Below are 27,301 nucleotides of genomic sequence, written 5' to 3'. Positions count from 1 at the left end.
AAATGTCAAAACGCCAGAATCACTTTTTTTGGTCGCCGCAACATTGCATTAAAATGCAATAAAGGATGACCAAAAGATCATATCTGCACCAAAATGGTATCCATTAATAACGTCAGCTCGGCACACAAAAAATAAGCCTTCACCCAACCCGAGATCATGAAAAATGGAGACGTGACGGGTATCGGAAAATGGCGCAATTCTTTTATACTTTACCTAATAAAGAGGAGTTATTTTTACTGATACAGCGAGTATGGAAAGTATTGAGACCCCTTTAAATTTTTCACTCTTTGTTTCATTGCAGCCATTTGGTAAATTCAAATTCATACTATCTATTCCTGACACTGGAGGGGCTTATAAACTTCCGAAGTATATAGATTGATGTTTGGGATCTGCCAATATGGGGCTAGTTTTCTGACTGTTCTGAATAACATGATACATGATTTTAGTTTTTTTTTTTTTTGTTTAGTCTCGCTTGAATAAAGGTCAATATTAAATAGTCTCCTGATGAGTCGCCTTTGGTGAGGACGATGAAACCCGTAGAAATGAAAGGCTTGGAGAGTGTGTAAATGTCACCTCACCCTATATACTGAGATGTGGGGTACATGTTTTTTCTATTAGTCACCTACTGACTAACCTTCAGGGGGTGAATTATGGGTATAGTTTTATATTTGCAATTAATAAGGTTTAGTTTTTTCCTTTCGTCAGCAAACATGAGGAATGACAAGAGACAACCCATTTAAGAAAATTCCATTTTGGTTAAAACTATTCCAACATTATGAACATATAAAAGTCTTCTCCCCTATGTGACATCTCTGATGTTTATTAACAGTTGATTTCCAAGTAAAATATTTCCCACATTAAGAAAATGAAAAAGGCTTCTCCTCTATGTGACTGCTCTGATGTCTAACAAGAAGTGCTTTCTGGTTAAAATATTTCCCACATTCTGAACTGGAAGAAGACTTCTCCCCTGTGTGAGTTCTCTGGTGGGTAAGAAAACGTGATTTCTGTGCAAAATATTTCCCACATTTTAAACATGAAAAAGGCTTCTCTTCTGTGTGGATTCTGTGGTGCTTAACACAATCTGATTTCTGTATAAAACATTTCCCACATTCTGAACAGGGAAAAGGCTTCTCCCCTGTGTGAATTCTTTGGTGATTAACACAAGCTGATTTATTGTTAAAACATTTCCCACATTCTGAACAGGAAAAAGGCTTCTCCCCTGTGTGAATTCTCTGGTGGGCAACAAAATGTGCTTTCTGTGCAAAATATTTCCCACATTCTGTACAAGAAAAGGGTTTCTCCCCTGTGTGAGTTCTCTGGTGCTTAACACAATTTGATTTCATGTTAAAACATTTCCCACATTCTGAACATGAAAAAAGTTTCTCCCCTGTGTGAGTTCTGTGGTGCTTAACACAATTTGATTTATTGTTAAAACATTTTCCACATTCTGAACAGGAAAAAGGCTTCTCCCCTGTGTGAGTTCTATGGTGATTAACCAAATCTGATTTCTTGTTAAAACATTTCCCACATTCTGAACATGAAAAAGGCTTCTCCCCTTTGTGAGTTCTCTGGTGCTTAACACAATTTGATTTCTTGTTAAAACATTTCCCACATTCGGAACATGAAAAAGGCTTCTCCCCTGTGTGATCTCTCTGGTGCGTAACACAATCTGATTTTTTGTTAAAACATTTCCCACATTCTGAACAGGGAAAAGGCTTCTCCCCTGTGTGAGTTCTCTTGTGGGTAAGAAAATGTGATTTCTGTCCAAAACATTTCCCACATTCTGAACATGAAAAAGGCTTCTCCCCTGTGTGAGTTCTCTGGTGAATAACACATTGTGATTTCTGGTTAAAACATTTCCCACATTCTGAACATGAAAAAGGCTTCTCCCCTGTGTGAGTTCTCTGGTGGTTAACAAAATGTGATTTCCGTGCAAAATATTTCCCACATTCTGAACAGGAAAAAGGCTTCTCCCCTGTGTGAATTCTCTGATGTGTAACAAAATGTGATTTATGTGCAAAACATTTCCCACATTCTGAACAGGAAAAAGGCTTCTCTCCTGTGTGGATTCTCTGGTGGGCAACAAAATGAGATTTCTTGTTAAAACATTTCCCACATTCTGAACATGAAAATGACTTCTTTGCTTTAGGAGCAGTTTGCTTTTTATTGCCTCTTTTGTGACTTTGATTTTCCTTAGTAGTCAGTAATGAATCAGAAGATGGGACCTGTTTCATAGGATCAGATGGCAGATCTTTGCTGTGAATGGATGATGATATATCTGGAGTAACAGCAATCACTTCAGTTGTATCTTGTAGGATCTCAAGATCATCAAATTTCAAATTTAAAGATGTCAGCTGTCCCTCTGATCTCCTGGTATAGTCATCTGCTAAGATAAAAACAATTATTTTTTAATAAAATATCCTTGAGTTTTATATTTTTGAACATTTCTACTTAAACTGTCCATAAAAATGGCAAGCTATGTATAAAACTTTAATTATTTACCAAGACAATGACAGTTCACAGTCTAATAGAAAACCTTGTTGGATGAGCCAGTAGTGTGCGGTGTTCAACTGTTTGTTCATTCTGCCTCCCAAATATCGAATAGAAAGAAACCAATCAATGTTATGTAGGCGAAAATAATACCAATTCTCATCTCACAAAAAACAAGTCCCCACTCAGGTCCATCATCTGTCAATGGAAAAACAGAGGTTCCCGCACTATTAGTGGCTCAAAGGCTGCTGAAAAGCAACAAGGTTTCTATAAACCAATCCAGCAAAATCCGCTCTCACTTCGGAGTCTTGCAGTGTGCGCAAACAACATTTAGGATCCCTGTATTGAGCAATATTATAGTGAGAAGAACCCACTTAATTTTTGGTGTGTGTCTCCTGGAGCACAATCTGGGCACTATGTGCTGGGTAATAAAATGGCAGATGTGTAATTTTCACTCTCCAACATCCACTGCGTGTTAATTTCTGGAACGTGACTGTGGAGTCAAAATATTCACTCCTCCTAAGGATTATAACCCTCAGTGAATTAATTTATAACATGGAATCACTTTATGGGGATTTCGACTATTCTGGTTTTCTGTCATTTAGTTATATTAGGGCTTCTGCATATGGTGTGTCCAATCTCATCTGGGATCTGTTCCTGCTGTCCAGCTGGAGTAATCTGCTCCCTACTTCAGCCAATTGGAAAGTACCACACCCTACTAAAGCGCAAAGCACATGGCCGGAATCTGCCAGATACAGCGCTGTTCTCCTCTGGTTCAGTCCTCAGTGCTCAGCTTGTGGCTTGTGTATTTGTTTCCTCCTGTGACCATGGCCCGTTTACTGACTACTCTTGTGTCTTCTGATTCTGTCCTTCTGGTTCTGACCCAGCTACCTGACTATTCTTCTTGCCATCTAACACCACAGAATAGCAGGTAACACCATGGTCCAAGCCTAGAGGTCCCAGTGTAAGTCCAGATCCATGTAAAGGTGTAAAAGGGCAATGAGCAAGGCAATCCTTGGGATATGGACAGCAGAGAAGATAGAGCCAAGCATGTTCATGGAGGACATCTTTTGAGCTGCCAGGTGACCATGAACAGTGCTCCCAATACATTGTGTCTGCAAACTATTCCAGCTAGATCTGCATTCACATAGCTAAATGGCGCTCCTTCCCTTCTGAACACTGCCATGTGCCCAGACAGTAGTGTACAACCGTATATAGGGTATAGTGCGAAGCTGGAAAATAATTTGTAAGATCCATTTGTTTTCTATTATCCTTTGTGAAGAATTCCAAAGTTACCACCACATAAAGTGACACACGTCAGATATTAATAATGGGGCCTGATTAGGAACTACTGAAATGATCAAACTCCACAGTCTCCATCAGTAATAAATGAGTAGCTAGTGGTGAAACCTCTCTGGGGTAATTAGAGTATGGGTCTCGGAGACTTCACAATCTATACTATCCTAAGCTCCAATATTTTCTGTCAGATGAGTTTCAAGAAGAAATATTAGGCATTTAAAGAGAACTGTGTATAAGGCCGGTTTCACACGTCCTGATATTTCCGGTACCGGAGACGTCCATGTGTGCAATACTTGTGGTACCCATGTGACAACCATGTGCAGCATCAGTACCACATGGACGGCCGGCAGGGAAGAAGCGCTATAGTAAGCCCTGTTCCCCGGTGGCCGGTGCTGAAGACGCTCTCATCATTCTCCCCTGCTCTGCCGGCGGGGTGAATGATGAGAGTTATATTAAAGTCAGAATGATGACAGCAGGTGGGGGCTTTTGGGTCTATTACCCCCTTCAACCTACACCTGCTGCTACTAAGAACAGTGGCAGCAGGAGCGGATGATGGGAGTATTCCTCACCCGCCGCCTGCACTATAAGTAAATGAATGAAAAAAACGGCATGGGTTCCCCTGTATTTTCTATAACTAGTCTGGCAAAACTCACAACTGGGGGCTGCAACCCTCATCTGTCAGCTTCAGCAAGGCTGGTTATCAAGAAAAGAGGGGTCCCCACAGTTTTTTTTATTTAATAATTTAAGAAAACGGCCTGGGGTCCCCTCCATTTTTGACAACCAGCCTTGCTAAAGCTGACATCTGGGGGCTGGTATTCTCAAGCTTGTAAGGGGCCATGGATATTAACCCCCCCCAGCCTAAAAATAGCAGCACGCAGCTGCCCAGAAAAGCCACATCTATTAGATGCGCCATTCTGGCGCTTTGCCCGGCTCTTCCCACTTGCCCTATAGTGGTGGCAAGTGGGGTTCATATTTGTGGGGTTGATGTCACCCTTGTATTGTCATGTGACATCAAGCCCACGGCTTAGTAATGGAGAGATGTCTATAAGACACCTATCCATTTCTAATACTATAGTTATATGGTAAATACACAGCCATAATAAACGCTTTTATTAGAAATAAAGCAAAACGCAGTTTTCGCTTTTTTATTTAAAAATAACCCACAGAATTCTCACGGTGATCTGCTGTGAAGTCACTAAGCTTAAACTGTGGTGACCTCATCACTGACTTTTTCCCACGGTCCTGAGGTCACTGCAGTTCAGCCTGGTTGGAAACCTCGATGATGTCACTGCTGGTCAATGATACTGCGCTTACAGCAGCTCATTCACCAGTGGTTCTCAACCTGGACGGTCGCATCTTGGCACCAAACAGGTTGAAAACTAATTATCCCCCAGATAAAGATTACGGCGTGGGACAGAGCGACAGAAAGGTATGGTATATTGTTGTTTTTTATTTTTATTACAGGAGAACGAGCTCTTTGGTGGAAATAGGCGTTAGGTGAGTATAACTGTGTTTGTTGTTTTTAAATAAAAAAGGAAAACTGTTTTGTTTTATTTCTAATAAAAGGCTTTATTCTGGCTGTGTCTTTATTTACCATGTAACTATGGGGTTAGTAATGGATAGACACCTTTCCATTACTAAGCCATGGGCTTGATGTCACCTGACAATACAAAGGTGACATCAACCACACAAATATGAACCCCACTTGCCACCACTACAGGGCAAGTGGGAAGAGCCGGGCAAAGTGTCGGAATTGGCGCATCTAATAGATTTGTCTTTTTCGGGCAGCTGCGGGCTGGTTATTGTTTGATCTGTATTTGTAGTTTTCAGTTAATGAGATTCTCGTGCTTCGGGGTGGGTTTGTGGGAGTGGCTGTGGGCGGGTCTTATGTGGTGCTCTACGTACATATTCATCTATATTGGCTTATGACCCTGATCCTTCAGTGACCTGCCCCCTATTTTACATAAAAAACTACATCCAGAAAAATGTCACCGGCAATGGCATCTATAAGTAAGAGATATTACTGAACAGGCGCTGCCAGTGTCATTTGCACATTTTTTGTCTAAGCCTCACAATAGCCACAATATTATAGGCATTATCACCAATAATATCAATGCTATTATATGTATTATGTAATAATGGGGGGCAGGTCAGTGAGGGATCAGTGATCTGTCATAAGCCAATACAGATGAATATGTAATCAGCGCACCACATAAAGCCCCGCCCACAGCCCCACCCCAGTGCCCCACCCACAGCCCCGCCCCAGAGCACGAGAATTTCATGAACTGAAAACTACAAATACAGATTAAACAACAACCACAAGACGGATTTCATCACCAGGTATCATTGTAATCAGTATAACGGCGCTGACCTGACAGTGTCTGTAGGTTACTGAGCACAATCCTGCTGACAGGTTCCCTTTAAATTTAGATCTTAGACATTTGGAAGAGGCGATGGAGAGATTTTTTTCAAGACTATCACGGAGTTACAGACTCACATTAGGCAGGAAGGCCGATCCCACCACAATCAAACTATCATACAGAAGGAACAGGTTAAAAAAAAAAAGACATAGAATAAAAAATGTTACATCCCCAACATCAACGTATGTACAAGGGGAGAACACTAAACTGGAGCTGCACTCATTTATGGTGGACCATTGGAGCCACTATGAGTCCTGACCAGAAGAGTAGAGAAAGACACTATTATTAACCCCTTCATGACCAAGCCTATTTTGACCTTAATGACCAGGACATTTTTTGCAATTCTGACCAATGTCCCTTTATGAGGTAATAACTCTGGACCGCTTCAATGGATCCTAGCGATTCTGAGAATATTTTTTCATGACATATTGGGCTTCATGTTAGTGGTAAATTTAGGTTGATAATTTTTGCGTTTATTTGTGAAAAAATCAGAAATTTGGGGGAAATTTTAAAAATTTCACAATTTTCAAAATTTGAATTTTTATTCTGTAAAACCAGAGAGTTATGTGACACAAAATAGTTACTAAATAACATTTACCACATGTCTGCTTTACATCAGCACTATTTTGGAAACAAAATTTTTTTTTGTTAGGAAGTTATAAGGGTTAAAAGTTGAGCAGTGATTTCTTATTTTTACAACAAAATTTACAAAACCATTTTTTTAGGGACCACCTCACATTTGAAGTCACTTTGAGGGGTCTATATGGCAGAAAATACCCAAAAGTGACACCATTCTAAAAACTGCACCCCTCAAGCTACTCAATACTACATTCAAGAAGATTATTAACCCTTCAGGTGTGTCACAGTGACTGAAGCAACATGGAAGGAAAAAATGGACATTTTAATTTTCCAACAAAAATTTTCTTTTAGCATCAATTTCTTTATTTTCACATGGGCAAAAGGATAAAATGGATCTTAAATTTTGTTGGGAAATTTCTCCTGAGTACACCGATACCTCATATGTGGTCATAAACCACAGTTTGGGTGCACAACAGGGCTCAGAAGGGAAGGAGCGCCATTTGACTTTTTGAATGGAAAATATGCTGGAATATTTAGCGGTTGCCATGTCGCGTTTGGAGAGCCCCTGTGTGCCTAAGCATTGGAGCTCCCCCACAAGTGACGCCATTTTGGAAACTAGACCCCCGAAGGAACTTATCTAGATGTGTGGTGAGCACCTTGAACCCCCAAGTGCTTCACAGAAGTTTATAACGCAAAGCTGTGAAAATAAAAAATCATTTTTTTCCCTCAAAAAATGATTTTTTAGCTTGCAATTTTTTATTTTCACAAGGGTAACAGGAGAAATTGGACCCCAAAATTTGTTGTCCAGTTTGTCCTGAGTACGCTGGTACCCCATATGTGGGGGGAACCATTGTTTGGGCACACATCAGGGCTCGGAATGGAAGTAGTGATGTTTTGAAATGCAGACTTTCAAGGAATGGTCTGCAGTCGTCGTTACATATGCCCCTGATGTGCCTAAACAGTAGAAACCCCCCACAAGTAACCCCATTTTGGAAACTAGACCTTCCAAGGAACTTATCTAGATGTCTGGTGAGCACTTTGAACCCCCAAGTGCTTCACAAAAGTTTATAACGCAGAGACGTGAAAATAAAAAAAACATTTTTTTCCACAAAAATAATTTTTTAGCCCCCAATTTTTTATTTTCCCAAGGGTAACAAGAGAAATTAGACCCCCAAAGTTGTTCTGAAATTTTTCCGGAGTACGCTGTTACCTCATATGTTGGGGTAAACCACTGTTTGGGCACACGTCAGGGCTTGGAAGGGAGGGAGCACCGTTTGACTTTTTGAACGCAAAATTGGCTGGAATCAATGTTAGCACCATGTCGCGTTTGGAGACCCCCTGATGTGCCTAAACAGTGGAAACCCCTCAATTCTAACTCCAACCCTAACCCCAACACACCCCTAACCCCAACACATCCCTAACCCTAATCCCAACCCTAACCATAATCCTAACCTCAACACACCCCTAACCCTAATCCCAAAACTGACGATAACCCTAACCACAAGTCTAACCCTAATCCCATCCCTAACCCCAACAAACCCCTAACTCTAATCTTAACCCTAATTCCAACCCTAACCCTAATTCCAACCCAAACCTTAACCCTAATTCCACCCTAACCCTAATTCCATCCTAACCCTAACCCTAATTCCAACCCTAACCCTAACCCTAATTCCACAATAATCTTAATTCCATCCCTAACCAGAATTCTAACCCTAATTCCAACCTTAACTGTTGTGAGCTCATCTGTTCATTCACCTTTTGTGTCCGAGGATCTCCCTCTTCTGGTGAAGGAAGGTAGTGAGGCTGATTTGGATGAAAGAAACCAAACACCTGATCAGGTGGATTGTGACTGGGTAACAGGAACTTCAGACTGGATATAAGGCAGCCGACGCCCTTCTGAGTGGCTGGTGATTTTCTCTGCTGGATTCTTGGAGACCAGTCTGATTCCTGCTTCCCAAAGATAAGTTTTTGCTCTGCTATTGAACTTATTAGTTTTGGTTCTGTTTACCTTGTTTTTTGAGTTCAGCCATCCCTGGCCGGGGGTGTGCTGGATTCTTAATCCTTGATCAGTGTTCTCTTTTGCTCTGCTTTCAGAATATTCTGAGTGCTGATATAGGGTTTGAAGTCTAGTGACTTCAGGGTCCTTTTTGCTTATCAGTTGTGTTGGTAATATTTTTAGCAGGGTTTTGTCGGATTGCAGACAGCAGCTTTTCTGTCCTGTCCTTTTTAGTTAGCTTGGGCCCCATCGTTTGCTCAACCTATCTTTCTATCTGTGTTAGTGTTTTCATCTTGTTTCACCGTCATTATATGTTGGGGGCTGCCTATTGCTTTGGGGTCTGCTCTGGGGCAGTCAGTTTTTCCCTTTTCTCTCTTTAGGCTTATTTAGATCTCCGGCTGTGACGAGGTGTCTAGGATCACCGTAGGAACACTCCACGGCTACTGCTAGTTGTGTGATAGGATTAGGGGTCTGCAATCCGCTAGTTTCCAACCTCTCTGATTTTCTGGGCTGAGCTTGTGTTTTGTTTTTTCCTCCTCGGTGACTCAATCATAACACCTAACCCTAATTCCAACCCTAACCCTAATTCCACTCTAACCCTAACCCTAATTCCAACCCTAGCCCTAACTCCACCCTAACCCTAATTCCACCCTAACCCTAATGGAAAAATGAAAATAAAAATGTTTTCTTTATTTTATTATTTGTTTCTACCTATGGGCGTATAGAGGGGGGGGGTTTATTTACGTTTTATTTTATTTTGATCACTGTGAGAGTTTATCACAGTGATCAAAATGAATGAATCGAATCTGCAGCCGGCAGATTTGAGCGGGCGCACTGCGCATGCGCCCACCATTTTCCAAGATGGCGGCACCCATGATCCGGGACCGCGGGACATCGGGAGCAACAGCGGCACTCGGAAGGTACCGGGGGTTGGGAGGGGATGTGATCGGACTGCGGGGGGAACGGAGGGAAGGCGGGGGGAGCAGATGATGACAGCGGAGGCAGATCTGTCATTCAGTGGCGTGGGGGCAGATCGCCGGTGTGGGGGGGTCGGATCGGTGTCTCCAAGCATGCCCGATGCTACTGCAGCATCAGCCATGGCTGGATTTGTAATATTTCATCAAATTTCATTGATGAAATATTATTATCGCTCTGATTGGCTGTTTCACTTTTAACATCCAATCAGAGCGATCATAGCCACATGGGGGCGAAGCCACCCCCCCTGTGGTGAAGTACAAAGCTCCCTGTGTGTGCGGGTGTGACGACTCCTGGAGTGGACCCTCTGGGTCATGGCACCAACCCTCCCAGGGCGAGCTGGCCTAGTGAGAACCACCCCCTATACAGGGAGTGTCAGGAGCAAGCCCCAGGGGATAAGATACCACGACTGCTGGCACCAGGCGGCCGGTTCACAGGAGACACGAGTGAGTGTGTCTGAAGGAAGGTGCAGGATACTAGGGAATACCAGCTGGATACATGGGTGTGCGCTAAATACAGGATAGTGCAAGACGGGTACAAGTGGGCACAAATGACGTGCAGCGACCAGTACGTCCGGATGTGAGCAAAACAGGACGCGTGCCAGAAACACGACAGAGTACTGAATTGAGCAACAGACGTGCCAAGAGGCGTAACAGAGCACAGGGACAGAGTGAGTGCCCGGAGGCACGGCTGAGCATGAAACAGAGCACAGGATCAGAGTGTGTGCCAAGAGGCACGACTGAGCATGAGACAAAGCAAAGCGAAAGTTCAGAACGTGTGCCAGGAGGCACAATAGAGTACAAAGCAGAGCAGAGGACCTGAATACAGCGCACAGCCAGGCAGGGACACAACCGACTAGGCCAGGAAGCACAACAATAATCAGGGACCTCCCATAGGGAGAGGTAGCCTGATATAGCACATGACCAGTACAGCTTCCGGGTCAGGTCCTAATGCCTGATAGCACATGACCACTACAGCTTCCGGGTCAGATCCTCCTTTACCATAGAGAGGACCGACCTGGAGACAGACCAGACAGGAGCGCGCACGCACAAGCGCGACATGGAGGGAGTGGAAACCTGGGTATGAGAAGTGCGCGTGCTCAGCCGACGGGGCCCCCTGAGCGGCCGCAGTGAGCGCGGCATGACAGCGGATAGGGTGACCTTTCAGTGACCCCGGTCACTCGACCCGCAGGAGGGCAATTATTTCATGACGCCACATAGGCGTCACTGGTCATATTGGCACGGCTTTTCATGATGCCTATGTGGCATCATTGGTCGGGAAGGGATTAAAGAGAAATGAATATTCAAGGCCCTCCAAGCCCATGGGCGTGGAATGCAGTGAATATTCATTTCTCTTTAGCAGTGGGAACAGGAGTTAGCCGCAGCCACCGGCTCCAGCCTCCTGTGACCCGCTGCTCCGCCAGAGCCGGTACATCCGAACTATAAGATGCACCCCCCATTTCCCTCCAGATTTTTGAAGGAAAAAAGTGTGTCTTTAGTCCAAAAAATATGGTAGTTTTAATACAAATTGAAAAGTCAGGATAAAGGGAAACTCTGCTGTTATTGTACAGAAATTCACACTTGGCCTCACTGCACATTTACTATTGTCGATTTTAAAAGGGAAGTTTGGCCAGAAAGACTGGACCTGGTCTTGTAGGGACCATGAGACATTCAGCAGCACAGAAGGGAGAGAAGAGTCATCCGATAAGATCTCAGGGACCTAGGAAGCCAACAGCATCATTACCCTCCGCTTTCTCTTACAGGCCCAGCATAATATTTTTCTTCAAGTGATTTTCTAACCTGTCAGCACATTCTACGTACGCTGTCATTTGGCTTTATAGTTTACAGATCTGGGCAGGTAACGGTCAGCGTCTCCTCAACCCAGGGAGTAGGTGGCTCCTCCAGGTTGTAAGGTCTATAGAAAAGGGCTTTCAATGCCCAAAGTCATTTGCAGTTTTGGTGGAGGAGAATGTTGTGGTCTAGAGGCAAAATGGTGATCATGGTAATACGGCCGGACTACACCACCGATAAAGCAGCCACAGCCGGTGACTGAGAGGAATCTGTGACGTCTCTGCATTCAGTGGTTACTACTCACCTGGGTAGTCATATGTGGCACTCTCCTCTTTACACCACTCATCATCTCTCACATATGTCTCTGTAGTATTAATATGGGTCAGATCTTCACCCTGAAACAAATATTGTAAAAGTCACAGACAGATGGAGAAGTCCCATCTATGATCAGCTCTAATCCTGCCATCTCCACCGTTCTCATTACACAAGTATAAAACATATAATACTGGTGGTTAAAACAAGACTGAGCACAAGACCTTCACAGCCATCTACACATCAAAGGGGAGATCTCCTGACACCTTCTCTCCATCTACCTGATGATCCTGAGGAGCACTGGGATCTTCTTGTTTACAGTCCTGTGGAAGAAGAGGATGGGGACATCTCTCTGGTGTTGTCCTCTTACTGGATAGATCTGGAGGAAACACATACAGGGACTAAATTCATTCTCTACATACAGATAATTATAGGCCGTGTGTATTTAGTCCTGTCTATTACCTGGTGATGTGAGGGGCTGGGGAACCTCCATTATGACATTCTTGTACAGATCTCTGTGTCCTTCTAAATACTCCCACTCCTCCATGGAGAAATAGACGGCGACATCCTGGCACCTTATAGGAACCTGACACATACAATGATACCGTCATCCCCCGATCCCTTCATAGCGTTACTGTATAATGTCCCAGCAGTGTCACCTCTCCAGTCAGCAGCTCAATCATCTTGTAGGTGAGGTCTAGGATCTTCTGGTCATTGATGTCCACATGGATCTGGGGGTGAGGTAGAGGCCCTGTGATTGGGCTCAGGGGTCTTCTCCATCCCTCAGACATAGGGTCCTGACAGCGATCACTAGAGGTCTTCATCACCACTGTGTAATCCTGGTAATGGAGAGACACATTAATAAATCTCACTACAGACATTTCCAGAGTCTTCTCCAGTTCTGTCCATCTGTTATTCCCATAGATAAGAATGATGTAATGTGACGTCATCAGAATCTCTCACCTCTCCAGTGAGACGGAAGAGGATCTCTAGGGTGAGGTGTAACATCCTCTCCGCCATCTTGTCTCTGTCTATATCCGTCCTTGATGGGTAAATCAGGAAAATTCTCTTCTGTAGAAGATCTTCACTGAGAGGATCCGATATTGTAGAGACCTGAATGAGAAGAAGATGATCCGATGTAACATCATAAGAATCCTGTGTAATAATACAATTACTGGCGATAATAAGGGAAACATATGAGATTTATTATTTTACAGTGTTTAGTTTTGTTCCCTGACATCCCCCCAGTTCCATCACTCTCATTCCCTTCTTTTGAGGTCCATACCATCAGACTCTTCCGTCCCTCACAGTAGCGGTCATATACCGTCCTCCAGGCTCACCCACGTCTGTTGTGAGTACATTTGCCCCTTCACCTGTGATGTCTGATGAACTCCCTCTGCTGGTGAAGGGAAGTAGTGAAATTGATTTGGATGGGAAGAACCTGTCATCTGAACAGGTGCAGTGTGATTGGACATCCGGAATCTCTGAGTGGATATAAGGCAGCCGACGCCCTGCAGGGTTGCTGGTGATCCTTTCTGCTCTGAGCTCTGGCATCCAGTTTAGTTCCTGTCTACTAAAAGCTAAGTTTTTGCCCTGATATTATTCCATGAGATTTTGTCTGGTTTACTTAGTGTTTGCGTTCAGCCAGCCCTTGCTGGGACTGGCTGAATTCCATTTTTGTCTCTGATCAGTTGATCTCTTTGCTCTGGTTTTCAGAATATACCTGAGTGCTGATAAAGAGTTTTTGAAGTCTAGCGACTTCAGGGCCTTTTTTCCTATCAGACTGTTGGGACATTTTTGGTAGGGTTTTTGCGGATTGCAGCCAGCATCTTTTCTGTCCTTTCCCATCTAGTTAGTTGGGCCCCATCGTTTGCTCAGCCTGTCTTTCTGTCTGCGTTTGTATTTTCATCTGTTTTTCACCGACAATACATGTTGGGGGCTGTCTATTGCTTTGGGGTCTGCTCTGGGGCAGTTTAGATTTCCTCTTTCTTTCTTTAGGCTTATTTAGCTCTCCGGCTGTGACGAGGGGTCTAGGACCACCGTAGGAACCCCCCACGGCTACTGTTAGTTGTGGTGAATAGGATCAGGGGTCTGCAATCCGCTAGTTACCAACTTCTCAGGTTTTCTGGACTTAGCTTGTATTTTTGTTTTCTCCTCCTCCGGTGACTCATTCATAACAGAATCACCAGCCATACCGCAGATTCTAGGGTACTCAATAGCAGGAAAAAATTGTTTAAAAAAAAAAAGTGTCAGAATTTTTTTTTTGTGTATATTTTTTCCTCTATTTCTCTGAGGCCGTAGAGGGATTTTTTTCTTAATGGTGATTAAGCAATTGTCTGATTGTGTGGAGCAGCTCGCTGCTGAAGTGCGGGGAATTTCCGCCTATCTTGCTCATTCACATGCTGCTGAACCAAAGATCCCTACTCCTGATGTGTTTTTTGGGGATCGGTCTAAATTTTTGAATTTTAAGAATAATTGTAAATTATTTCTTGCCTTGAAGCCTAACTCATCGGGGAGCTCTGCGCAGCAGGTTAAAATTGTCATCTCTTTGCTGCGCGGCGATCCCCAGGATTGGGCGTTTTCTTTGACACCTGATGATCCTATTCTGGCTAATGTGGACGCATTTTTGTTGTATGATGAACCTAATGCTATTGATCAAGCTGAAAAGGCCCTGTTGGCATTGAGCCAGGGTCAGGATTCTGCAGAGTTGTACTGTCAAAAATTCCGAAAGTGGGCGGTCCCTACTACCTGGAATGATGGTGCCTTGGCGGCTCTCTTTCGGAAGGGTTTGTCAGAAACCGTAAAAGATACTATGGTGGGATTTCCTGTTCCCTCTGGTCTTGACGATTCTATGTCATTAGCCATATAGGTTGATCGGCGTTTACGTGAACGCAAAACTACACGAGAGGTGTTGCCACCTGCTGAACAAATGTCTGAACCTATGCAATGTGATGGAGTTTTGTCTCGGGCGCAACGTCAGGAGTTCAGAAGGCGTAATAAGCTGTGTTTTTTCTGTGGAGATGCCTCTCATATTATTTCTGTCTGCCCTAAACGAGAGAAACGTTTTGCACACACATTTGCTGTGGGTGGTGTTCAACCTAAGTTTCTTCTGGCAGTTACTTTGATCTGCTCCCTGTCCACATTTTCCGCTAAGGCTTTTGTGGATTCGGGAGCGGCTCTGAACCTGATGGACTAGGATTTTGCTAAACGTTGTGGGTTTCCTATGACACCTCTGCGGACGCCTATCCCTTTGAGGGGTATTGATGCTACTCCTTTGGCGAAGATTAAACCTCAGTATTGGACCCAGGGGGTAATGCGGGTCGCCCCAGACCATCAAGAAAATTGCAGCTTATTGGTGTTGCATAATTTGCATGATACCATTGTTCTGGGTTTTCCCTGGTTGCAAATCCATAATCCAGTTTTGGATTGGAAATCTGTGTCTGTGGTGAGTTGGGGTTGTCGGTGTGCCCTTAGTGACGCTCCTGTTTTCTCCACCTCTCCCTAGTCGCATGATGTTCCTGACTATTTGGCTGATTTTTATGATGTATTTAGTGAGAATGAGTCTGCGTCTTTGCCTCCTCATAGGAGTTATGACTGTGCAATTGAGCTGAGCCCTGGGTGTAAATTTCCCAAGGGTCGTCTTTTCAATTTATCTGTACCAGAGCACGAGTCTATGTGATCCTATATTAAGGAGTCATTGGAGAAGGGTCATATTAGGCCATCCTCTTCACCCTTAGGTGCTGGTTTTTTTTCGTGGCCAAGAAAGATGGTTCATTAAGGCCTTGTATTGACTATCGTTCCCTCAACAAGATTACTGTTAAATATCAGTATCCGTTACCCCTGATTTCTGATCTATTCTCCAGAGTTAAAGGTGCAGCTGGTTTACCAAGCTTGACCTCAAGGGGGCGTATAATCTTATTCGCATTAAGCATGGGGATGAATGGAAGATGGCGTTTAATACTCCGGAGGGACATTTTGAGTACCTGGTGATGCCTTTTGGGCTCACTAATGCCCCTTCTGTCTTCCAGTGCTTCATGAATGATATTTTCTCCCCATCCGAACGTAACTATGATGTGGGGAATCGGGAACTGTTGGCCATGAAATGGGCATTTGAGGAGTGGAGACATTGGTTGGAGGGAGCTAGACATCAAGTCGTGGTCCTTACTGACCACAAGAATTTGATTTACCTTGAATCGGCCAAACACTTGAATCCTAGACAGGCTAGGTGGGCCTTGTTTTTCACACGTTTTGATTTTGTGGTCTCTTTTCTTCCGGGCACTAAGAATGTCAAGGCAGACGCCCTCTCTAGGAGTTTCCTTGCTGATTCTCCTGTTGTGACTAAGCCTGCTACCATCTTAGGTGAGGGGGTAGTTCTTTCTGCCATCTCGCCCGATTTGAGACGTGCTCTGGAAGAGTTTCAGGAGGACAAACCTGAGCGTTGTCCCATTGGAAAATTGTATGTTCCAGACCAGTGGAGGAAGAGAGTAATGTCTGAAATTCATTGCTCTGCATTGGCTGGTCATCCAGGTATTTTTGGTACTAGAGATTTGGTGAGTCGGTCTTTTTGGTGGCCCGCCTTGTCTCGTGATGTCAGGAATTTTGTGCAGTCCTGTGGGACTTGCTCCCGGTCTAAACTTTGTTCTCACTCTAGTGGGTTGTTGATGCCTTTGCCGGTGCCCAGGAGGCCATGGACCCATATTTAAGTGGATTTTACCTCTGATATGCCTGTCTCTCAGAGAATGACTTATTTGGGTGATTTGTGATAGATTCTCTAAGATGGTCCATCTTGTACCACTCCCTAAGTTGCCATCTTCCTCAGAGTTGGTGCCCTTGTTTTTGCAACAGGTGGTTCGCTTGCATGGGATTCCTGAGAACATTGTGTCTGACAGAGGAGTTCAGTTTGTTTCTAGATTTTGGAGGACTTTCTGTTCCAAGCTGGGTATTCAGTTGTCCTTCTCCTCTGCGTTTCATCCTCAGACCAATGGGCAGACGGAGAGAACAAACCAGACTTTGGAGCCTTATTTGAGATGTTTTATTTCTGCTGATCAGGATGATTGGGTTTCATTTTTGCCCTTGGCCAAATTTGCTTTAAATAATAGAGCTAGTTCTGCCACTTTGATGTCACCTTTTTTTTGTAACTTTGGGTTTCATCCTCGATTCTCTTCAGGGCAGGTGGAGTCTTCTGCCTGCCCAGGTGTTGACACTGTGGTGGAGAGAATGCACCAGATCTGGGACCAAGTGGTGGATAAGTTGTCTCTCTCACAGGAAAAGGCCCAGCGGTTTTCCAACCGGCATAGGACCATTGGTCCCCGGTTTAAGGTGGGTGATATGGTTTGGTTGTCATCAAAGAATATCTCTATGAAGGTGGCTTCTCCAAAGTTTAAACCTAGATTTATTGGACCTTACAAGATCTTGGAGATTCTTAATCCGGTCTCTTTTCGTTTGGCTCTTCCTGTTACATTCAAGATCCATAACGTGTTTCATAAGTCTCTGTTGAAGAGGTTTGTTGAGCCATTAGTTCCTGTGGTGGCACCTCCTGACCCTGTATTGGTTGAAGGTAATGTGGAATATGAGGTTGAGAAGATACTGTATTCTCGTCTGGCTAGACGGAGACTCCAGTATTTGGTTAAGTGGAAGGGTTATGGCCAGGAGGATAATTCTTGGGTCCCTGCATCCGATATTCATGCCGAAAGATTGGTTCGTGCTTTTCATCGGGCCCATCCTGATCGCCCTGGTGGCGTGGATGAGGGTTCGGTGACCCCTCCTCAAGGGGGAGGTACTGTTGTGAGTTCATTTTCCCCTTCACCTGTGATGTCTGATGAATTCCCTCTGCTGGTGAAGGGAAGTAGTGAAATTGAGTTGGATGGGAAGAACCTGTCATCTGAACAGGTGGAGTGTGATTGGACATCCAGAATCTCTGAGTGAATATAAGGCAGCCAACGCCCTGCAGGGTTGCTGGTGATCCTTTCTGCTCTGAGTTCTGGCATCCAGTTTAGTTCCTGTCTACTAAAAGCTAAGTTTTTGCCCTGCTATTATTCCATGAAATTTTGTCTGGTTTACTTAGTGTTTGCGTTCAGCCAGCCCTTGCTGGGACTGGCTGAATTCCATTTTTGTCTCTGATCAGTTGATCTATTTGCTCTGTTTTCAGAATATACCTGAGTGCTGATATAGAGTTTTTGAAGTCTAGTGACTTCAGGGCCTTTTTTCCTATCAGACTGTTGGGACATTTTTGGTAGGTTTTTTGCAGATTGCAGCCAGCATCTTTTCTGTCCTTTCCTATCTAGTTAGTTGGGCCCCATCATTTGCTCAGCCTGTCTTTCTGTCTGCGTTTGTATTTTCATCTGTTTTTCACCGACAATACATGTTGGGGGCTGTCTATTGCTTTGGGGTCTGCTCTGGGGCAGTTTAGATTTCCCCTTTCTTTCTTTAGGCTTATTTTGCTCTCCGGCTGTGACGAGGGGTCTAGGACCACCGTAGGAACCCCCCACGGCTACTGTTAGTTGTGGTGAATAGGATCAGGGGTCTGCAATCCGCTAGTTACCAACTTCTCCGGTTTTCTGGACTTAGCTTGTATTTTTGTTTTCTCCTCCTCCGGTGACTCATTCATAACACACGTCCTTGACCACTTTTCAGCCTGTCTGCCGCACTTCATGTCCTCAGAACTACCAACTCTTATCCTGGGAGACTTCAACATCCCCATTAACAGCCCTACTTCCACATCTGCATCCCAGCTTCTATCACTAACCACCTCTCTCGGCCTCTCACAGCGCTCAACCTCTGAGACACACAAAGACGGTAACACCCTTGACCTGGTCTTTGTCCGGCTTTGCTCAATCTCCTACCTAAATAACTCACCACTTCCCCTCTCTGACCACAATATTCTCTCCTTCACGCTCACAAATCCTCGCCCACCCCAGCACACTCCTACCTATCAAACATTCAGAAATCTACAAGCCATTAACCCTCAGACACTTTCAGACTCCCTACAATCTTCCCTATCCCAATCTCCTCTTTTTCCTGTCCTAATCTGGCTGTTCATCACTACAACACACTCTTACAACCACCCTTGACCAGGTAGCGCCCCTCACCCTCAAAACCTCCAAACACAGAGTAAAACAGCCCTGGCTCACATCGCAAACTCAATTTCTCCAGCGATGCTCTAGGAGTGCTGAACGCTGACGGAGAAAAACCCGCACACCAGAAGACTTCATCCACTTCAAATTTATGTTAAGAACCTATAACGCTGCCCTTCACCTCGCCAAACAGACCTACTTCACCACCCTGATCTCCTCACTAGCCAACAACCCCAAGAAACTTTTTGACACTTTTCACTCCCTTCTCTGGCCAAAAGCACAAGCCCCTATCACAGACATTTGTGCTGATGACCTGGCCTCCCATTTTATAGAGAAAATAGATAATATCCGTCAGGACATCCGCTCCCAACCACCAAGTGCTGTGACTCCCATCCCTAATTGCATTTCCCCTGGCTCACTTTCCACATTTGATCCCATCACAGAAGAAGAAGTCTCCAGACTCCTCTCTTCTTCTAGCCCAACTACATGCACTACCGACCCCATTCCCTCACAACTCCTCCAGTCTCTCTCTCCAGTCATCACAACTCACCTAACTACAATCTTTAATCTCTCCCTCTCCTCAGGCATTTTCCATCCTCCTTCAAACACTCTATCATTCTTCCATTATTAAAGAAACCTGCTCTCGACCCATGATGCACAAACAACTACAGACCAGTCTCCAATCTCCCCTTCATCTCTAAACTCTTGGAGCAACTAGTCTACTGCTGCCTTACCCGTTACCTCTCCCCTCACTCCCTCCTAGACCCTTCACAGTCTGGCTTCCGACCCCTACATTCGACTGAAACTGCACTCATCAAAGTGACCAATGACTTTCTGACAGCAAAATGTAACGGTGAACACTCTCTGCTCATTCTTCTTGACCTTTCTGCAGCTTTCGACACTGTTGACCACCGTTTCCTACTCCATAGGCTCCAGTCACTAGGCATTAAGGAAATCTCTCTCTCCTGGTTCTCTTCCTATCTCTCTGACCGCTCCTTCAGTGTTTTGTTTGCTGGCTCCACGTTATCTCCTCTTCCTCTCGCTGTCGGGGTACCTCAGGGCTCAGTCCTTGGCCCCCTTCTCTTCTCTCTCTACACGGCCCCAATTGGACAGACCATCAGCAGATTTGGCTTTCAGTACCATCTTTATGCTGATGATACACAACTATATACGTCATCCCCTGACCTTACCCCCGCTGTACAACAGAATGCCAGTGACAGACTGTCCGCAGTCTCCAACATCATGTCCGCTCTCTATCTGAAACTTAACCTCTCAAAACCTGAACTTCTTCTGCTCCCGCCATCTACTAACCTCCCTAAATCTGTCATTTCCCTCTCCGTGGGTGGCACCATAATAACACCCCGGCAGCAGGCGCACTGTCTGGGTGTTATGTTTGACACCAACCTCTCCTTCACATCCCATATACAATCTCTTGCCCGCTCTTGCCACTTACACCTAAAGAACATCTCTAGAATCCGCCCTTTTCTCACCAGGGAAACAAAAAAAACCCTCATTGTCACTCTGATCCATTCCCGCCTGGACTACTGCAATGCCCTATTAATTGGCCTCCCCGCTACTCGACTTTCCCCTCTCCAGTCCATACTTAATGCAGCAGCCAGGGTCATCTATCTGGCTAATCGGTACTCGGACGCGTCCGCTCTTCGCCAGTCCTTACATTGGCTGCCCATTCATTATAGGGTCCAATTCAAAGTACTTGTTCTCACCCACAAAGCTTCTCCACAGTGCGGCACCCCCCTACATCTCCTCCCTCATTTCCGTCTATCGGGCTAGCCGACCGCTGCGCTCTGCAAAAGACTTTCAACTAACCTCTGCACTAATCCACGCCTCCCACTCCCGACTCCAAGAATTCTCCAGCGCTGCGCCAATACTCTGGAATGCTCTACCCCAAGAAATTAGGACTATCCACAATTTGCACAGTTTTAAGCCCTCTCTCAAAACACATCTATTCAGAGCAGCCTATCACGTTCACTAATCAAAGTCATTTTATGTGCAAGTGTGAATATGTAGCCCATTCACTATCTCTGTCCCCCACCTTCTCAAGATGGCTGAACCATCATTGTAAATACATCATTGTAAATACACACCTGTACTTTGTATCTCCCCCACCTCATTGTAGATTGTAAGCTCTCACCAGCAGGGGCGGCTGATTTTACTTTAATTATTGTATTGTTAACGTTGTTACTTATGACTTGTGTTTTGAAACTGTTAAACTGTAAAGCACTGCAGAATATTTTGGCACTATATAAATAAAGATTATTATTATTATTTTATCTACTAATAAAACCTATATATTTAGGCCACAGACAACAAGCAGTTTCCTCCTCGGAGTCGGCAGCTGAACACGTTCCTCATAGACTCATCTTCCATAACGCTAATTCTCGTCTCATTACCGACACTGGAATCGGCATTAGTAATACTGCAGGAGATATTCATTACACGCGACATGAGAAATAACTCCTTCATGATGAGGACGACATCTTCATCTTCTACTGCGGCTCTAGAGACAGATGTGGCCAGAGTCGGTCACTGCCTCCATCCCCACCGGCCGTCTATATGAAGGTTTCCCGTCTTCCCCGCACTGGAATCTTCTATCCCGTTAGATCTCAGCTCTGAGTCACACACAGAAGTTTGAGGCTTTTAGAAAAGATTTTTTGTTTCCACAAACACAACGGACAGAAATGATCTGATCCCAAAGTCTCCATGTACAGTGATTTATGGGGTTTATTTCTGGCCTTAGGCTTTCCTATATTACAAGAAAAACTCCAGAAAAAGCCGATATTAAAATGTTTCTCAAGAAAATTGGCTCCAACAATTCTTGTAAGAAGAAAAAAATAACAAAAAAGCAGAAGACACATTTTATAATTTTTGACATGTTAAACATTTATTAAAAAGAAATTAACTCTTTTTTGCCCCAGAACATAGATGTACACCGCAGGGACAGCACAGGAGGGGCTGCAACAAAAACCCTGAAAAGCAAACATGACATCTAAGAAGGTGTGACAGAGTTTGGCTGAATGCCCCCCGCCTCCAAGTACTCGATAGTATGGGGCGGCCTAGTTACTGCGATACTTACATGCCTAATAATGGGGTCTGGGCTGCAATGTATGAAGGTCTATTAGGCCGGGCCAGAGGCAGCGTCCAATAAGTTACCTTATAACACCCCCATACACATTAGGCTAAAGTTACATGAAAGCACTGATTTCGGGGGATTGGCCGACCATATAATGTATTTGGGGGCCTCCCGACAGATGATGTCAGGGCAGAGAAGGATCTGGCATCCTGAATTTCAGAGGATTATCCGTCTGTTCTTCCTGTAGATAATCCTCCTCTAGAGGAGTCTGGAGGCGACTCTCTCATACAGACCACAGGAAAGCTGGAATATTTGTGTGTATGGGGGAGTCGGGAGAGATCGCTGTCTGCCAAATGACTGTTCAGCCAACTCTGATCTCATGTGTATGGGGCCGTTAGTATTATGTGGCGACCCTGAGGGTTCAGTCGCCACAGAGGTACTGCACCTCCTCCTGAGGTGTGGTACCCCACTATCCAGGTAAGGTGGAGACACCTGACCACACTCCAACACCGGCACCCCCACACCACAAAGTAGTGTAGCAAAGCACCCTTTGGTGGCTCCCTGCTTGGAACACGAAACGTGCTGGGAGGCGGGTGGAGTTTAGTTTGCACTCAAAAGAGCGGGAAGAGTTTAGGATTTGGTCAGTCTGACAGAGTCAGAGGAGGAGAGAAGATCCCCGGAGTGGGATGGATGGAAGGAAGTGCTGCAGCCGACCTCAGTGACCTGGGTCCGCTGGCACAGGAAAGAGACATTATAGAAAGCCTGAATCTCCATGAGAAGGAAAGGATTGTACGGAACGTAAGGAGAGGAGGACTAAGGATTAGGGTTAGAGGAGAAGCCTTCCCAAGTTCACAGCGCAAGGCCGGGGTCCGGTCCCCGAGGTTGTATGGATACTAATGGTCCTGCAGCAGACACCGGCGGAATAGTAGTTGTCACCACTTTATTCCTACCCAAGACTTGCATCGTGAGTGAGCCGGGACTAGGTAGTAAGGAGTCCCCGAAGCAGGCTACTAGCTGTCTGCCGTACAAGTAGAGTTCATAGGAACATCTGACAGGAGGAACTCCAGTGTAACTCAGTACTGTGAGTACTTCACTATAGGCGCAACAAGGGAGACGTTCAGAAAAGGCATATGTTGGCGGAGTGTTGGAAAGGAGTACTTCATCTTGCCTGGAAGTTGGCTGAGCTCCTGACCCAGAGGACAGCACGGATGCAGGCCCTTGTACCACAACAGACTGTGAGTAAAGCTTTGGAACTACATTCCCTGGTGTCCTCCACTTATTCCTGCGTCCACCTGCTCAGCACTGCTACATCCCTCGCGCCTGACACTGCACCATCTACGTGTCACTTCACCTACACTGCCCTTGGACTACAGCCCTGCCTGTTGAGGGCTATTACATCATTGCTGCACCACACCATCTGTCCCAGAGGATCTGTCTGCAGCGTCGGCTTAACATCTTCATTGCCGAACACCACAGGTGGCGTCACGAATAGTGTTGAGCGATACCATCCGATATACAGAAATATTGGATCGGATTGGATCGGCCCGATACCCAAAAAAGTATCGGTATCGCCGATTCCGATACCGGAAGTCCCATTCAAGTCAATGGGACATAAATATCGGAATTAAAAAAGCCCCTTTCTTTCCTTGTACATCCAGTTCGGGAGGGGGGAAGAGTGTGGGCGGTGCGTGGGCAGACACTGTGCGTGTCTGTGTGTGCGGGCGGGGTCTGTATGGGCCTCTTGGGGGTCTGTACGGGCCTGATGGGGGTCTGTGCGGCCTTCCGGCGGTCTGTGCGGGCCTCTCGGGGGTCTGTACGGGTCTGATGGGGGTCTGTGCGGGCCTTCCGGCGGTCTGTGCGGGCCTCTCGGGGGTCTGTACGGGCCTTCCGGCGGTCTGTGCGGGCCTGCCGGGGGTTGTGAGTATGTGCAGGCATCGTCCGATGGGACTACAAGTCCCATCGGGCTATGACTGCTACAATGACAGTGATTGACACATTAGCCAATGATGGGACAGTAGTAGTCCCATCATCCGGCTAATGTGTTGAAGGTAAAAAATAAAAAACATACATACTACATACATACTACAGACATACTACATATATACAACATTCATACAACATACATACATACATACTTCATATATACTACATTAATACAACATACATACATACATACATACATACTACATACTACATGCATACTTCATATATACTACATTAATACAACATACAGACATACTACATGCATACTACATATATACAACATTCATACAACATACATACTACATACATACTTCATATATACTACATTCATACAACATACATACATACTACATATATACAACATTTATACATACTACATACATACTACATATATACAACATTCATACAACATACATACTACATACATACTTCATATATACTACATTCATACAACATACATACATACTACATATATACAACATTTATACATACTACATACATACTACATGCATACTTCATATACCGTATACTGCATTCATACAACATACATACATACTACATACATACTTCATATATACTACATTCACACAACATATATACTACATACATATTTCATATATACTACATTCATACAACATACATACATATATACAACATTCATACAACATACATACATACTACATACTTCATATATACTACATTCATACAACATAGATACATACTACATACATACTACATATATACAACATTCATACAACATACATACATACTACATGCATACATACTACATACATACAACATACATACTACATTCATACAACATACATACATAGTACATACTACATACATACAACATACATACTACATACTACATACAATACATTCATACAATACATACATACTACATTCATACAACATACTACATACATACTACATACATACAACATGCAACATATATACTACATACATACTACATACATACATACTACATATATACAACATTTATACATACTACATACATACTACATATATACAACATTCATACAACATACATACTACATACATACTTCATATATACTACATTCATACAACATACATACATACTACATATATACAACATTTATACATACTACATACATACAACATTCATACAACATACATACTTCATATATACTACATTCATACAACATACATACATACTACATATATACAACATTTATACATACTACATACATACTACATGCATACTTCATATACCGTATACTGCATTCATACAACATACATACATACTACATACATACTTCATATATACTACATTCACACAACATATATACTACATACATACTTCATATATACTACATTCATACAACATACATACATATATACAACATTCATACAACATACATACATACTACATACTTCATATATACTACATTCATACAACATAGATACATACTACATACATACTACATATATACAACATTCATACAACATACATACATACTACATGCATACATACTACATACATACAACATACATACTACATTCATACAACATACATACATAGTACATACTACATACATACAACATACATACTACATACAATACATTCATACAATACATACATACTACATTCATACAACATACTACATACATACTACATACATACAACATGCAACATATATACTACATACATACTACATACAATACATTCATACATTCATACAATACATACATACTACATTCATACAACATACTACATACATACAACATGCTACAGACATACATACAACATACATACATACAACATACATACATACTACATTCATACAACATACATACATACAACATGCTAGACATACAACATACATACTACATACAATACATTCATACAATACATACATATAGACATACAGTACATATAACATAGAGTACATACTCACCATCACTTGTCACTTTGTTCCCCGAAGCCAGTGTCATCTATGGAAAAAATTAGAAAATAACAAACAAGCGATATACTCCCTGATCCGCAGAAATCCACGAGGGTCCCACGCCGATTTCCTGTGGAGAACAGCAGCATCAGCTGATGCGACCGCTCTCCAGGGGGCTCCAGGAATCCAATGACGGGAGGTAGGTACCGTCCGCACTGTATTCCTCCGCCACTGTAAAAAAAAATAGTCCCTAGTCTCACTTTATGGCAAAAGCTGCGTGGGAACTTTCTCACACAGCAATGCCAAAAGTGAGACTAGGGACTATTTTTTTTACAGTGGCGGAGGAATACAGTGCGGAAGGATACCTACCTCCCGTCATTGGATTATTGAAGCCCCTAGAGAGCGGTCACATCAGCTGATGCTGCTGTTCTCCACGGGAAATCGGCGTGGGACACTCACTCGTGGATTTCTGCGGATCAGGGAGTATATCGCTTGTTTGTTCTTTTCTAATTTTTTCCATAGATGACACTGGCTTTGGGGAACAATGTGACAAGTAATGGTAAGTAAGTACTCTATGTTATATGTACTGTATGTCTATATGTATGTATTGTATGAATGTATTGTATGAAGTATGTATGTTGTATGTCTGTAGCATGTTGTATGTATGTAGTATGTATGTATGTTGTATGAATGTAGTATATATGTAGTATGTATGAATGTATTGTATGTAGTATGTATGTAGTATGTTGTATGTCTGTATCATGTTGTATGTATGTAGTATGTATGTATGTTGTATGAATGTAGTATACATGTAGTATGTATGTATTGTATGAATGTATTGTATGTAGTATGTATGCAGTATGTATGTAGTATTTATGTTGTATGTCTGTAGCATGTATGTAGTATGTATGTATGTTGTATGAATGTAGTATATATGTAGTATGTATGTATTGTATGAATGTATTGTATGTATGTATGTTGCATGTATGTAGTAAGTATGTAGTATGTATGTATGTTGTATGAATGTAGTATATATGTATGCAGTATGTATGTTGTATGAATGTTGTATATATGTAGTATGTATGTTGTATATATGTAGTATGTATGTATTGTATGAATGTATTGTATGTATGTATGTTGTATGTAGTATGTATGTAGTATGTATGCTGTAAGTATGTAGTATGTATGTATGTTGTATGAATGTAGTATATATGTATGTAGTATGTATGTATGTTGTATGAATGTAGTATATATGTAGTATGTATGTAGTATGTATGTTGTATATATGTAGCATGTATGTATTGTATGAATGTATGAATGTATTGTATGTAGTAAGTATGTAGTATGTATGTATGTTGTATG

General features: G+C 43.4%; 1 protein-coding gene across 1 annotated transcript in view; it reads right to left on the bottom strand.

The window, feature by feature from the left end:
• Nucleotides 1-735: 735 nt before the first annotated feature.
• LOC141076800 (uncharacterized) overlaps nt 736-27,301 on the bottom strand; it is a 53,040-nt gene continuing 26,474 nt past the window's right edge. The window contains exons 6-11 of the mRNA XM_073564110.1: nt 12,825-12,974; nt 12,521-12,700; nt 12,324-12,447; nt 12,143-12,240; nt 11,854-11,944; nt 736-2,383 (exon numbers count right to left, since the gene is read on the bottom strand). Coding sequence (XP_073420211.1) covers nt 858-2,383; nt 11,854-11,944; nt 12,143-12,240; nt 12,324-12,447; nt 12,521-12,700; nt 12,825-12,974 — 2,169 coding nt within the window. The 3' untranslated portion in view covers nt 736-857. The remainder of the gene's footprint in view (nt 2,384-11,853; nt 11,945-12,142; nt 12,241-12,323; nt 12,448-12,520; nt 12,701-12,824; nt 12,975-27,301) is intronic.

This window comes from Dendrobates tinctorius, unplaced genomic scaffold (genome assembly GCF_039654945.1).
Source record: "Dendrobates tinctorius isolate UK_male_01 unplaced genomic scaffold, ASM3965494v1 ptg000430l, whole genome shotgun sequence".
NCBI lineage: Eukaryota > Metazoa > Chordata > Amphibia > Anura > Dendrobatidae > Dendrobates > Dendrobates tinctorius.
The sequence above is the reverse complement of the archived record's forward strand: the minus strand, read 5'-3'. Positions and strand labels throughout refer to the sequence as shown.